Genomic DNA, 16030 nt, shown 5'->3' on the forward strand with positions numbered 1-16030 from the left:
GAAATCACCTCCAGGGTCTGTCCAAGTCAATGCACCAAGGTTTGTTAATAAAAATATGCTTTCAACATGTATTATTGCGGCAGTCTCGCTCGAGTGTTTGGACTTATAAAGCTGTGAGTGTAAGCGTGTGGCAGCTGTGCCTGATGGAGCAGAGAAGCTTTCCACCGTCCCTCGCAGGGAACACAAATTACTGTTCCTTACAGGAACTCTCATTACCAAGACTCGACTGAAGGCGAGGAGCAAGGGAGGAGTACAGGCAGTACTCCACTTGACTTACATAATGTACTGTATAACGAACACACGAACGAGAAAGATATGTATTGCGATGCCTACACTACGAGTGACCCTTGTTGCCCACGAGTCTGAGCAAGTGGCTAGGTCAAGCGGGGTCAGCGCCCCCTGGAGGAGAGACTCTCTCACAACCATAGCCCACTCATCACACTCCAACACATGTGTTATAACATATATTTTGCACTGAGCAACGTACCTCCACTAATGTGAAAAGCTTTTGTTGCCACTATTGTAATCTTTGATATTCTTTACCTTCAAATCTTTTCTTGAGCGCCTTGATCTTGCTCTCCCCCTTTGTTTGTTTCACTCTTTTATCATTTGTCTCAGTTTTCTTATCACTATTTTCCTTTCTTCTCACTCCTTTAGTATCGGCTTCTTTCTTTTTCGAGTTGGTCGACTTGTTCGACTTGACAGTGCCTGTGCTCTTGCCTGATGTGGTGCTCTTGGTGGAGGCATTGCTTCTCGTCGACACTGAACTTTTACTGGACATTCCGCTCTTTACAGATACGCCACTCTTGACGGAGGAGGCGCTCTTTACAGAGGAGGCGCTCTTATACGAAGTGTTACTGTGTACCGAGGAGTTACTTCTGACGGAGGTGCTGCTGGCGAGGGAAAGATTGCTTTTGAGTGAAGACGCAGAGCTTGACGACGCTCTGCGACCCATGCCAACAAGAGACTGCTTGTCAGGAGTGCTCCTTGTACTGGATGCTTCAGATGGGGACGCTGACGGGGACCTAGAGATGACCCGGTCGTGCAGGCTACTAACTGACGCCCCACTGCCCCCTGCAGGAACGGCTACAGCTGTCACCGCCACAACTGCAGCCATGGCTGTAGGGGACCTGGCCGGAGACGGGGAAGGCGATGAGGATGGGCTGGGCATCCGTGGAGAAACACCGTGATGCTGCTCGATCTGGCTCACTAGTTTTTGGGCACACCTGCACAGGGAAAGTCAGTGTTAGTTATGGTGGGTGGGAGAGACCGAGGCAGGTGTTCCCTCACTGCTTTAACAGAAACACAGAAATCTCTACCTTCTAGTGGATTAAAAAAACATTCATAATCTCTCATATTTTTTTATCAACACTAGCTTTCTTAACTCGGTACAGTAATTACGTATCAACCATTAACCTACAATACTAAGTGAATGTTTTTACATGTTTTATCGGATTATAAGCATTGTTAATATTGAAGACATAGGTGCGTGAATCATTTTCTAAGGGGCATCCGGACTATGCTCACAAAAATGCATATGCAGATCAGAAAAAGGATCAATTTAAAAAAATAGCTTTTTAATATACACGAAATGTGAGTTTTAACTTTTTTTATCACAGTGAAACAACAACGGAATTCCAATTATTTAAAAAAAGTGCATTTATTAAGAGTGGGAGAAACTACAGTGATTATTAGAAGAACGTCAATGAGTATGGAAGGGAGGCGGCTCGTAAGACTGCTTCATGCTGTGAGTGGTGGTATTAGTAGTAGTAGTAGTAGTAGTAGTAGTGATGGTGGTGGTGGTGGTAGTGGTGGTGGTGAAAAATCTTAAGAATGGTAACAAACTCATGCTCCATGCTACGAACCGGAAAGTCTCTCTAAGAGTGAACAAGTGAAAGGTTATTCTGCAGCTTCACTCTGAGTCTGTGTTCTCCTGTGTTGCTGTGTGAGTCGTATAGAGACGGGCAGTGACCGACCTTCAGGGAGGTATTGGTTGAACTTACTAACTAGTGCAGTAGCTGAACTTCCTGGGGGAGACACTGATTGAACTTGGTAATTAGGGCAGTAGCTGAACCTGTTAAGGGGACAGTGACTGAATCTGTTGAGTGGGGAGCTGTTTAACTTGCATCAAGAAAACGTTTTTGAGAAATAAGGAACAGTTTCTTGTTGTAAATCGAGATATTTACGGTAACGGGAATGTCTTTATGTCTTCATTTAAAAAAAAGAGTAATTGCCACTATGTGGCAGTCACTGTACACACCTCTCAGGAAATTTCCAAATGATACGTGAAACAGTAAAAAAAGTGACCGTTCTTTATTTACGTGTTATATTGTGAAAGCTGCAGAATTTCCTTGCTTTTGTTGGACGTATATATAGCCTGTTTATAAATATATCACACCAAAAAATATAACTCCTGAGGTGAATATGACTTCTAGCTATGTCTGGGAGTATAATGCTCTCAGGTAAAGTGACAACCGTCTCCTGAAAGAGACACAAGATGAACTCTGTAAACATTACTGTGCATCTGTGTGTACCTACACAAGATGTGAGCGCACGACAACCATGAGCCGAGAAGTTTGAGCGCAGACAAGCAGTATTAATGGAAGTTGTGACAGAGGTAGTGTAGAGGTTTAATGTTCCAACACTGAACACTGAATCGACCCCGGCAACCACTTAACTCTTTTTCTGGTAGCATCAAGAGTTCGCCAGAACCCAGATGGTGAACGGTTTGCAGGAGTTACCCTCTCACTCTCCCCTCGCCTTCCATTGTCTTACAAAGCCCTGCATAGGCCACAAGGAGAGCTTGTTGAGCAACTGAGTAAACTTTGGTGAAGAACTGTGCATATACATGATACATTGTATGAATCCTGGAGCACCCGTAAGTATGTTTGTACATCATATTAATAATTGCAAAAATAAATGTCATATAATTTGTGTACGTGAGTAAACTAAAGGGAATGAATGCTAAAGTGCTTGGCCTCTCTCATCTAGGAACAAAATGGCCTGCAGGAACTAATGTTGACAGTGAACTGGACAAACTAGACGGGGGTGGACCTTCCATGTCATAACTTTACCTTATTCTGGTGGAGCAAGACTTCTCTTTCTCCAGTTCCTTCTCAGTGATGAACTCTGTGTACTCCTTGATGGTGGGCAGCCGACCCATCGTCTCCTGCGAACACATACTTTGTTGGGACTCTGGTCGTCTTTTTCAGAAGTTAATTATACAGAGAGTTTAAACACACACACACACACACACACACACACACACACACACACACACACACACACACACACACACACACACACACACAGTGGGAACAGGAGTTGGTAGGAAAATCAGTAAACGAAATGATGGACTTTGTAACAACAAAATGCAAGGAGGCAGAGGAAAGGTTTGTTCCTAAGGGTAACAGAAATAACGGGAAGGACAGAACGAGCCCTTGGTTTACCCGAAAGTGCAGGGAGGCAAAAACTAAGTGCTCTAGAGAATGGAAAACGTACAGAAGGCAAAGGACTCGGAAGAATAAAGAGATTAGTCGACGAGCCAGAAACGAGTATGCACAGATAAGGAGGGAGGCGCAGCGGCAGTATGAAAATGACATAGCATCGAAAGTGAAGTCTGATCCGAGACTACTCTACAGCCACATCAGGAGGAAGACAACAGTCAAGGACCAGGTAATCAGGCTGAGAAAGGAAGGTGGGGAGCTCACAAGAAACGACCAGGAGGTATGTGAGGAGCTCAACATGAGATTTCAGGAAGTATTTACAGTGGAGGCTGAAGGGACAACAGGAAGACAAAACAGTGGGGTACAGCAACATCGGATATACCAACAAGTGTTGGATGAATTACACACAACTGAGGAGGAGGTGGAGAAGCTCCTAAGTAACCTTGATACCTCAAAGGCGGTGGGACCGGACAACATCTCTCCATGGGTCCTTAGAGAGGGAGCAGGGACACTGCATGTGCCACTAACCAAAATCTTCAACACTTCCCTTGAAACTGGGCAACTACCTGAAGTATGGAAGAAGGCAAATGTAGTCCCCATCTTTAAGAAGGAATACAGAAATTATAGACCAGTGTCACTGACATGTATAGTATGCAAAGTCTTGGAAAAGATTATCAGGAGGAGAATGGTGGAGCACCTGGAGCGGAACAAGATTATAAACGACAGCCAGCATGGATTCATGAAAGGCAAATCCTGTGTCACAAACCTACTAGAATTTTATGACAAGGTAACTGAAGTAAGAAATGAGAGGGAGGGGTGGGTTGATTGCATTTTCTTGGACTGCAAGAAGGCCTTCGACACAGTTCCTCACAAGAGAATAGTACAAAAGCTAGAGGAACAGGCACGTATAACAGGAAGGGCACTGCAATGGATCAGAGAATACCTAACAGGGAGGCAACAGCGAGTCATGGTCCGTGATGAGGTATCACAGTGGGCGCCAGTGACGAGCGGGGTCCCACAGGGGTCAGTCCTGGGACCAGTGCTATTCTTGGTATATGTGAACGACATGACGAAAGGGATAGATTCAGAAGTGTCCCTATTTGCAGATGACGTGAAGTTAATGAGGAGAATTAAATCAAACGCGTACCAGAGAGGTCTACAAAGAGACCTGGACAGGCTGGATGTGCGGTCCAGAAACTGGCTCCTAGAATTTAACCCCCCCAAATGCACAGTCATGAAGATCGGAGGAGGGCAAAGAAGACCGCAGACAGAGTATAGGCTAGGAGGTCAAAGGCTGCAAACCTCACTCAAGGAGAAAGACCTAGGAGTGAGTATAATACCGAGTACATCGCCAGAAGCACACATTAACCAGATAACTGCTGCGGCATATGGGCGCTTGGCAAACCTGAGAATAGCGTTCCGGTACCTCAGTAAGGAATCGTTCAAGACTTTATACACTGTGTACGTCAGGCCCATACTGGAGTACGCAGCACCAGTTTGAAACCCACATCTGGTCAAACACGTCAATAAATTAGAGAAAGTTCAAAGGTTTGCAACAAAGCTAGTCCCAGAACTAAGGGGAATGTCCTATGAAGAAAGGTTAAGGGAAATCGGTCTGACAACACTGGAGGACAGGAGGGTCAGGGGAGACATGATAACGACATACAAAATACTGCGTGGAATAGACAAGGTGGACAGAGACAGGATGTTCCAGAGATGGGACACAGAAACAAGGGGTCACAATTGGAAGCCGAAGACTCAGATGAATCAAAGCGATGTTAGGAAGTATTTCTTCAGTCATAGTGTAGTTAGGAAGTGGAACAGTCTGGCAAGCGATGTAGTGGAGGCAGGAACTATACATAGTTTTAAGACGAGGTATGATAAAGCTCATGGAGCAGGGGGAGAGAGGACCTAGTAGCGGTCGGTGAAGAGGCGGGGCCAGGAGCTGAGTATCGGCCCCTGCAACCACAATTAGGTGAGTACCCACTCACACACACACGCAGACACATACAATCGCACAAGCTGACACATATACACACGCACACGCAGACCACATCACAGAACAGCAGGAGGCCAAGATAAGAGTATGATGAGAGTAATAGAGGGAAGGTTGACACGCTGGCTAAAGTGTTATGAAGGGCTCATGCGAGCAGGGCAGAGCTACTGGTCATGGGTGACTTCGACCACAAGGAAATCGATTGGGAGAACTTGGAGCCACATGGGGGCCAAGATACATGGAGGGCTAAGATGATGGAGGTGGTACTGGAAAACTTCATGTACCAACACGTAAGAGACACTACCAGAGAGAGAGGAGAGGATGAACCAGCAAGACTGGACCTAGTATTCATCTGGAGTAGTGCAGATATTGAAGACATCATATATGAAAGACCCCCTGGGGCCAGCGATCATGTGGTTTAAAGATTCTAATAAACAGTAGTTACAAGTGGAGGGGGAAGCAGGAAAAGCCGGACGAATGAAGCCAAACTACAAGAAAGGGGACTACACGGGAATGAAGAACTTCCTGAACGGGGTTCAGTGGGACAGAACTGGCAGGGAAGTTACTGAAGGAGATGATGGAATACGTGACAACAATATGCAAGGAAGCTGAGGAGAGGTTTGTACTCAAGGGTAACAGGAATAATGACAAAGCCAGGATGAGCCCATGGTTCACCCAAAGGTGCAGGGAGGCAAAAACCTCACTCAAGGAAAAAGATCTTGGGGTGAGTATAACACCAGGCACATCTTCTGAAGCGCACATCAACCAAATAACTGCTGCAGCATATGGGCGCCTAGCAAACCTCAGAACATCATTCCGATATCTTAATAAGGAATCGTTCAGGACCCTGTACACCGTGTACGTTAGGCCCATATTGGAGTATGCGGCACCAGTCTGGAACCCACACCTAGCCAAGCACGTAAAGAAACTAGAGAAAGTGCAAAGGTTTGCAACAAGACTAGTCCCAGAGCTAAGAGGTATGTCCTACGAGGAGAGGTTAAGGGAAATCAACCTGGCGACACTGGAGGACAGGAGGGATAGGAGGGACATGATAACGACAGATAAAGTACCGAGAGGAATTGACAAGGTGGACAGAGACAGGATGTTCCAGAGATGGGACTCTGCAACAATGAGACACAGTTGGAAGTTGAAGACATAGATGAATCACAGGGATGTTAGGAAGTATTTCTTTAGTCACAGAGTAGTCAGGAAGTGGAACAGTTTGGGAAGCGATGTAGTGGAGGCAGGATCCATACATAGCTTTAAGCAGAGGTATGATAAAGCTCATGATGCAGGGAGAGTGGCCCAGTAGCGGCCAGTGAAGAGGCGGGGCCAGGAGCTATGACTCGACCCATGCAACCACAACTAGGTGTGTACAACTAGGTGAGAGTACACACACACACACACACACACACACACACACACACACACACACACAGGCGGGACCAAAAACTTAAGATTCAGGAGAGAATGAAGGTCATTCAGGAGAGGATCAAAGAGCATCTTAAGGGAGGGAAGTAAAAATGACTGTCAGGACAGAGATGTCGGAATGGGAAAGATTAACTAGCGGGGTTCCGCAAGGATCGCTACTAAGACCAGTACTGTTTCTGGTATATGTGAATGACATTGCGAATAGCACTGATTCAGATATATCCCTGTTCGCTGATGATGTGAAACTAATGAAGAGAATAATAACAGAGGAGACAAGGAAAGGCTTCAAAGGGATCTACACAAACTGCAAGATTGGTCAGGTAACTGGTTGCTTGAATTTAACACCAATGAATGCACGGTCATGAAGACTTGGGAATGAACAAGACGACCGGAAACGAGGTATAGACTAGAGGGACAGAGGCTGCAGACTTCATTCAAAAAGGAAGACCTAGGGGTAAGCATAGCGCCAGGTATATCACCAAAGGTTCACATCAGCTAATGCTCGTCTGGCATATCTAAGAGTAGCCTTCAAAAATCTCAACAAACAGTCATTCAGGGTCCTTTATATAATACACCCATCTTGGAGTACGCAGCACCAGTATGGACCTCGCATCTAAAAAACGTTTTAAGAAACTGGAGAAAGTGTAGAAGTATGCAACAAGGGTTGTTCTTAAGTTGTTCTTGAGTTAAGGGTCATGAGATACCAGGAGAAGCTAAGGGAATCGGACCTAATAACACTGGAGGACAAAAGAACTTGGGGGACATGATAACTACAAACAAAATACTCAGGGAAACTGATAAGATATACGAAGATAGACGAAGATAGACTGCTTGAGAGGTAAGAGATGAGAACTCTTAGACATAACTGGAAGTTAAAGTCACAGCCCAGCTAGAAGGATGTTAGGAAGCATTTCTTCAGTCTCAGAGTGATGGGGAAGCGGAATGATTTTGATGAGGGAGTGGTGGAGGCAGACTCCATACATAGTTTTAAGAACTGGTACGATAGTGCCCATGAGGCTCAGAGGGAGTGAACCTAAATAGTGTAAAGTTAAGAGGCGGGGCCAGGAGCTGAGAATCAACCCCTACAACCATGAAATGGTAAGTACAAATAGGTAAGCACACACGCATACGTATATACACACATCCATCCTTATATTCACACATACATACACGTACGCAAATATGCACGTATACATACACCCCACACAGACACATATATACACACACACATACATATTCACAGACACATGTATACACCCGTACATATTCACCCCACCCCCCTCACACACACACACACACACACACACACACACACACACACACCCACACCTGGTCAAGCACGTCAAGAAGTTAGAGAAAGTACAAAGGTTTGCAACAAGACAAGTGCCTTTGACAACTGGTAACTAACACTGCAAACCAGAAGAGAAATTCCAGGTATACTGCATAAATGCTGATGGAGTATCAAGCAAGAGTGACGAATTATAGGAAGGAACAACAGAAGCAATCATCATAACTCTCATGGAGATAATGAGATGATAAGAGATACAAGGAAGAATGAGGAAACAGAGAAGGGAGAGGAGAGAGGAGAGAGGAGAGGAGAGGCACTGCTAATTGGAAACCAGTGAAGGAAGAAACCAGACTGTTGAAAAGGAAACTATGAGGGAATTCCTGAATACAGTACAGTAATAATAATAATAATAATAATAATAATAATAATAATAATAATAATAATAATAATAGTAATAATAATAATAATAATAATAATAATAATAATAATAATAATAATAGTAATAATAATAATAATAATAATAATAATAATAGTAATAATAATAATAATAATAACAATAATAATAATAGTAATAATAATAATAATAATAATAATAATAATAATAATAGTAATAATAATAATAATAATAATAATAATAATAATAATAATAGTAATAATAATAATAATAATAATAATAATAATAATAATAATAATAATAATAATAATAATAATAATAATAATAATAATAATAATAATAATAATAATAATAGTAATAATAATAATAATAATAATAATAATAATAATAATAATAATAATAATAATAATAATAATAATAATAATAATAATAATAATAATAATAATAATAATCTTTTTTCTACAAGACTAAAGTTGACATCACACTACATTGAAAGCCCCAGGTTGTGCAGAGCATTTCGGGAAAATTAGGTCAATTCTGTCCTCAGGATGAGACCCAAACCAGTCGACTAACACCCATTTTATTGCTAGGTGAACATCCGTACCGGGGATCGAACCACTGGCCTCAGTGTGTGAGCTGAGTCCTCTACCAACCGAGCTACGGGACAAGAACTGTAAGAAAAAATATCAAATTGGATAATGGAGTACCTAGTCATACAGTACTGAAAGGACGAGCAATATTATACCCAGATAGAAAAGAGAATGGTAAGAGCAGAGAGAGAGCTTGTGGGTCACCCAGAGATACTCTCTGACACAGAAATCTGCCAAAGAGCCAAAAATAAACACGTACAGGTGAGACAAGAGGCTGAGTATCAATTTGAAAATGACATGGAAGGAAAAGCCAAAGCTGAACTTATCTGTTACACGTCACATCAGATGGAAATGATCAGGTAATAAGGCTGAAAAAAAATGGAGAGGAGCTCAGAAGAAACGACAAGAAAGTTTAGGAGGAACTGAATAACTGATGTAAGATAAGGAAGGTTCTCTGTGGGAAGAGGAATAACAGATACTGGACACCATACACACGAAAGTGAAGGAGAAAGAGAGGCCTTTATACCTCGAAGGCAACGGGACATGACTACAAGCCAGTATCGTTGACAAGCACACCATGTAAGTCAATTATGAATAATATAATATAAAAGCTCTAGAAGAAAAGCTGGGGAAGAAATTAAGGGAGAAGACAAGTAGAAAAGACACTACAGTGGACCAAATAATATCGATAGCAAGGAGATAAAGAGATTGTCCACGAAGACGTATGAGAATGAACTAGTGGAAGGAGCAAGGGTTCCACCAGGGTCGGTACTGTTTCTTCCATATGTGAACGATATCTCAGAAGTCCAATGTATCTCTGTTCACAGGCGATATTAAGTTAATGGGAAAATTAAAACCAGTTGAATATAAAAATGTCAGGTCTACAAGATGTAATACTGTCAATTCACATGTCTAAAATGTAAAGGTAGATTTTCTTGGGTAATACTTTTCATTTATTAACATGCATCAACACCATGCTCAGCCCTTCTAGGGCAGGGTAGGTGCCAGAGCCAGAGCTTGCAGCTCACAAGCCTGCCATTCCCATTAGCCCCCTTTGGGCGAGGATAGCAGACAACAGAGGCCTAGCTACTCCCTACGAGCCCCGTGAGGGCGGGGAATGAGGCTAGGCCTGGGGACAGTTGGCCTCAAAGATGAGGGGGTACTTGTACCTCCTCCCATGGGAGACTTAAGTCTCAGACACTCCCTAGACAGGGAGCCAAGGCCGGGCCACCACTTGGAAAAGGCCCGGGCCGGGAGAATGCCGGCGAATCTTTAATAATAATAATAATATTAACATGAGATTACACTAATGTATAAGTAATTTACATTAACGCGAAGGTAGTTCTTTTGATTTAGGTAAACTTGTTTGGTACATGAGAGGGTTTTAATCAAGGTTGGTTGATAACTAGAGTTTAAAGTCACTCTTTTTCACCACCAAACAAGTATACGTTAATCCCTAATATAAGGGTTTAAGCAATATCTCAGCGTATACACCTCTCAGTGTATACATCCTGTGTTTTAGTCAAACAATATCTGAGAGACAAACATTACTCTTTATGCCGATTTCATGTTAGAAAAGATTATTTTCATGTGAATTTTAGAGTGTAACAACAAGGTAAAGTGCACACGAAGCAGGTACTCCCTATTCACCTGAGGAGCCACCTTATTCTCTCTTATGTGAACCCTGGGAGGACGGGAGATGGGAGGAGGTCGACACGCTGGCTCCTGGTACTCGTCGATTCTAATTTGTGGGAGTCCTCCCTTGAGCGGCTCCTTGCTCCGCGCTCCACTCTTGCTCGACACCTGAAAAAACCATCATACCCGTCACATATAATTTTAGGGGTAATATTTATAATTTTAGAGTAAAAAAATATTATTATTTAAGTTCTTTTAGGTACAGGTACACATGAGTAAGGTTACACAGATTTAAGTGAGTACAACTGTTATACGTAGTAATATGTGTAAATTACCCTTCAGGATAGTACTAAAAGAGTCAGACACAGTAACTTGTTTTCATTGGGGTCCTTGTAATACTCTACCATTATAGTTATTATTATTATTATTATTATTATTATTATTATTATTATTATTATTATTATTATTATTATTATTATTATTATTATTATTATTATTATTATTATTAAGATAGTACAAATCAGTCATGATCATAGCCTTCAGAATTAAAACAGTTAAGTGATTCAACTGTGTGAAAATCAATTGCAATAAAAGGGGATACACTAGAAATAAGGTAAACTGAATTATTTAACTTTACAAACATAGGATCAGTGCACAATAATAGGTACACCAGTGTTAACCATACAATATATATATATATATATATATATATATATATATATATATATATATATATATATATATATATATATATATATATATATATATATATATATATATATATATATATATATATATATATATATATATATATATATATATATATATATATATATATATATATATATATCATCGACACCATGCCCAGCCCTTCTAGGGCAGGCTAGGTGCCTGAACCCGGGCTTGCAGCTCACAAGACTGTCATTCCCATTAGCCTTCTTGGGGCGGGGATGGCAGACCAGAGAGGTCTAGCTTGTGGCTAGGCCTGGGGACAGTTGGTCCCAAAGATGAGGAGGTACTTGTGCCTCCTCCCATGGCAGACTTAGGTCTCAGATACTCCCTAAAGAGGGAGCCAAGGCCGGGCCACCACTTGGAAAAGGCCCGGGCCGGAGAATACCGGCGAATCTTTAATAATAATAATAATAATACCTGGAGTTTACCTGGAGAGAGTTCCGGGGGTCAACGCCCCCGCGGCTCGGTCTGTGACCAGGCCTCCTGGTGGATCAGAGCCTGATCAACCAGGCTGTTACTGCTGGCTGCACGCAAACCAACGTACGAGCCACAGCCCGGCTGGTCAGGAACCGACTTTAGGTGCTTGTCCAGTGCCAGCTTGAAGACTGCCAGGGGTCTGTTGGTAATCCCCCTTATGTATGCTGGGAGGCAGTTGAACAGTCTCGGGCCCCTGACACTTATTGTATGGTCTCTTAACGTGCTAGTGACACCCCTGCTTTTCATTGGGGGATGTTGCATCGTCTGCCAAGTCTTTTGCTTTCGTAGTGAGTGATTTTCGTGTGCAAGTTCGGTACTAGTCCCTCTAGGATTTTCCAAGTGTATATAATCATGTATCTCTCCCGCCTGCGTTCCAGGGAATACAGGTTTAGGAACTTCAAGCGCTCCCAGTAATTGAGGTGTTTTATCTCCGTTATGCACGCCGTGAAGGTTCTCTGTACATTTTCTAGGTCAGCAATTTCACCTGCCTTGAAAGGTGCTGTTAGTGTGCAGCAATATTCCAGCCTAGATAGAACAAGTGACCTTGGGCTTGGCCTCCCTAGTTTTGAAGGTTCTCATTATCCATCCTGTCATTTTTCTAGCAGATGCGATTGATACAATGTTATGGTCCTTGAAGGTGAGATCCTCCGACATGATCACTCCCAGGTCTTTGACGTTGGTGTTTCGCTCTATTCTGTGGCCAGAATTTGTTTTGTACTCTGATGAAGATTTAATTTCCTCGTGTTTACCATATCTGAGTAATTGAAATTTCTCATCGTTGAACTTCATATTGTTTTCTGCAGCCCACTGAAAGATTTGGTTGATGTCCGCCTGGAGCCTTGCAGTGTCTGCAATGGAAGACACTGTCATGCAGATTCGGGTGTCACCTGCAAAGGAAGACACGGTGCTGTGGCTGACATCCTTGTCTATGTCGGATATAAGGATGAGGAACAAGATGGGAGCGAGTACTGTGCCTTGTGGAACAGAGCTTTTCACCGTAGCTGCCTCGGACTTTACTCTGTTGACGACTACTCTCTGTGTTCTGTTAGTGAGGAAATTATAGATCCATCGACCGACTTTTCCTGTTATTCCTTTAGCACGCATTTTGTGCGCTAATACGCCAAGGTCACAATTGTCGAAGGCTTTTGTAAAGTCTGTATATAATACATCTGCATTCTTTTTGTCTTCTAGTGCATCTAGGACCTTGTCGTAGTGATCCAATAGTTGAGACAGACAGGAGCGACCTGTTCTAAACCCATGTTGCCCTGGGTTGTGTAACTGATGGACCCTTTCAAAGATTTTTATGATATGGGATGTTAGTGCTATTGGTCTGTAGTTCTTTGCTGTTGCTTTACTGCCCCCTTTGTGGAGTGGGACTGTCTGTTATTTTTAGTACCTGTGGGACGACCCCCGTGTCCATGCTCCCTCTCCATATATATATATATATATATATATATATATATATATATATATATATATATATATATATATATATATATATATATATATATATATATATATATATATAATTTTTAAAGGGATAGACTGGTAAGCCAGTGGAAGTCCTCGGTCAGGTGACCAAAAGCTCGTCAGGAAACACTTGTCCTGCTTCCTGATGAACCTAACCTAAGTGGAGTGTAAGTAAGTAGTAAGTTTATCTAGGTACAGGTACACGTAAGTACAATTATCATACATAGTTTAACATACCTATAAATCACCTAGAGTGTTCGTCCAAGTCATATTTTGTGGTCATCATGTATATTTTACCCAGGAGAGAAACCATTAATATTTTATGTTATAAATAACAGTCACGATATCGTCTATTGCCCAGGAAAAAAGTATTTGTGAATATTTCTTATCTGGATGATAACAGGCAAAAGAAAGTCAATTATTACATAAATTCTCTTTTTATTGTTAAGTGAGTGGTGCAGTGGAGACAGTTTTAAACAAGCAGTCAGACATAGTGACTTCTATAATAACCTAACTTAACTCTACCTAGACTGGTATATTACTGCACACTTTTCAAGGCAGGTGAAATAGTTGACCTTTACGGCACACATAACTGCGATAAAACACCTCAGTTACTGGGAACGCTTGAAGTTCCTCAACCTGTACTCCCTAGAACGCAGGCGGGAGAGATACATGATTATATACACTTGGAAAATCCTAGAGGGATTAGTACCAAATTTGCACACGAAAATCACTCCCTACGAAAGCAAAAGACTCGGTAGACGATGCAACATTCCCCCAATGAAAAGGAGGGGCGCCTCTAGCACGATAAGAAACAACACAATAAGTGTCAGGGACCCAAAACTGTTCAACTGCCTCGCAGCATACATAAGGGGGATTACCAATAGACCCCTGGCAGTCTTCAAGAAGGCATTGGACAGGCACCTAAAGTCAGTACCTGACCAGCCGGTCAGTACCTGACCGGTTGATCAGGCCCTGATTCTAAACATAACCTAACTTAATACCCTAACCTAACTTAATCAAACCCACCTTAACCTAACCTAATACCCTAACCTAACCTAACTTAATAATCTAACCTAACCTAATAACCTTACCTAACCTAACTTAACCTAACCTTACCTAACCGAATCTAACCTAACGTAACTTAACCTAATTAAACCTAATCTAACTTAATAACCTAACCGAATCTAACCTAACCTAGCTTAAATTGACCTAACCTAATCTATCCTAGCTTATCATAACCTAACTTATCCTAACTTAACATAACCTAACCGAATTTAACCTAACCTAGCCTAACCGAATCTAATCTAGCCTAGCTTATCCTAACCTAACCTAGCCTAACTTAAACTAGCCTAACTTAACCTAGCCTAACTTAATGTAACCTAATTTAACCTAACCTAGCCTAACCTAATCTAACCTAACTTAGCCTAACGTAATGTAATCTAACCTAGCCTAATCAAACCTAAAATAGTCTATCTAACCTAACCTATGCTAACTTAGCCTAACTTAACCTAACGACCGTTCATTTCAATCCCCAGGTTTGAATGTTCTCATCTAGTGCTAGACACAGGTGATTCACATTACATTCATAGTGACGCATAAACCCGTGTGAGTCAAACAGCCCCTGGAAAATGGGAGACAATTAGGTTTGATCCAATGGAGGGGAAAGACCATTAAACTTCCATAAATCAAAGAACTCTTTACCATTGTATTTTGTTACACTGATGTTTTTTCAGTGTTGTATGATAGTTTTCCCAGTGTTATATGATAGTTTTCCCCGTGTTATATGATAGTTTCCCCGTGTTATATGATAGTTTCCCCGTGTTATATGATAGTTTCCCCGTGTTATATGATAGTTTCCCCGTGTTATATGATAGTTTCCCCGTGTTATATGATAGTTTCCCCGTGTTATATGATAGTTTTCCCCGTGTTATATGATAGTTTCCCCGTGTTATATGATAGTTTCCCCGTGTTATATGATAGTTTTCCCCGTGTTATATGATAGTTTCCCCGTGTTACATGATAGTTTCCCCGTGTTATATGATAGTTTTCCCCGTGTTATATGATAGTTTCCCCGTGTTATATGATAGTTTCCCCGTGTTATATGATAGTTTTCCCCGTGTTATATGATAGTTTCCCCGTGTTATATGATAGTTTCCCAGTGTTATATGATAGTTTCCCCTTGTTATATGATAGTTTCCCCGTGTTATATGATAGTTTTCCCCGTGTTATATGATAGTTTCCCCGTGTTATATGATAGTTTCCCCGTGTTATATGATAGTTTTCCCCGTGTTATATGATAGTTTTCCCCGTGTTATATGATAGTTTCCCCGTGTTATATGATAGTTTCCCCGTGTTATATGATAGTTTCCCCGTGTTATATGATAGTTTCCCCGTGTTATATGATAGTTTCCCCGTGTTATATGATAGTTTTCCCCATGTTATATTTGAGTTTCCCCGTGTTATATGATAGTTTCCCCGTGTTATATGATAGTTTTCCCCGTGTTATATGATAGTTTCCCCGTGTTATATGATAGTTTTCCCCATGTTACATCATAGCTTCCCCATGTT

At 41.7% G+C, this 16030-nt stretch overlaps 1 protein-coding gene across 1 annotated transcript in view; it reads right to left on the reverse strand.

Moving 5' to 3' along the window:
- Positions 1 to 381: 381 nt before the first annotated feature.
- Positions 382 to 16030, reverse strand: part of LOC128685452 (vitellogenin-2) — a 219192-nt gene continuing 203543 nt past the window's right edge. The window contains exons 6-8 of the mRNA XM_070082733.1: positions 10796 to 10948; positions 3075 to 3169; positions 382 to 1226 (exon numbers count right to left, since the gene is read on the reverse strand). Of these exons, the coding sequence (XP_069938834.1) occupies positions 518 to 1226; positions 3075 to 3169; positions 10796 to 10948 (957 nt within the window). The 3' untranslated portion in view covers positions 382 to 517. The remainder of the gene's footprint in view (positions 1227 to 3074; positions 3170 to 10795; positions 10949 to 16030) is intronic.

The sequence above is a fragment of the Cherax quadricarinatus genome, chromosome 8 (genome assembly GCF_038502225.1).
Source record: "Cherax quadricarinatus isolate ZL_2023a chromosome 8, ASM3850222v1, whole genome shotgun sequence".
Taxonomy (NCBI): domain Eukaryota; kingdom Metazoa; phylum Arthropoda; class Malacostraca; order Decapoda; family Parastacidae; genus Cherax; species Cherax quadricarinatus.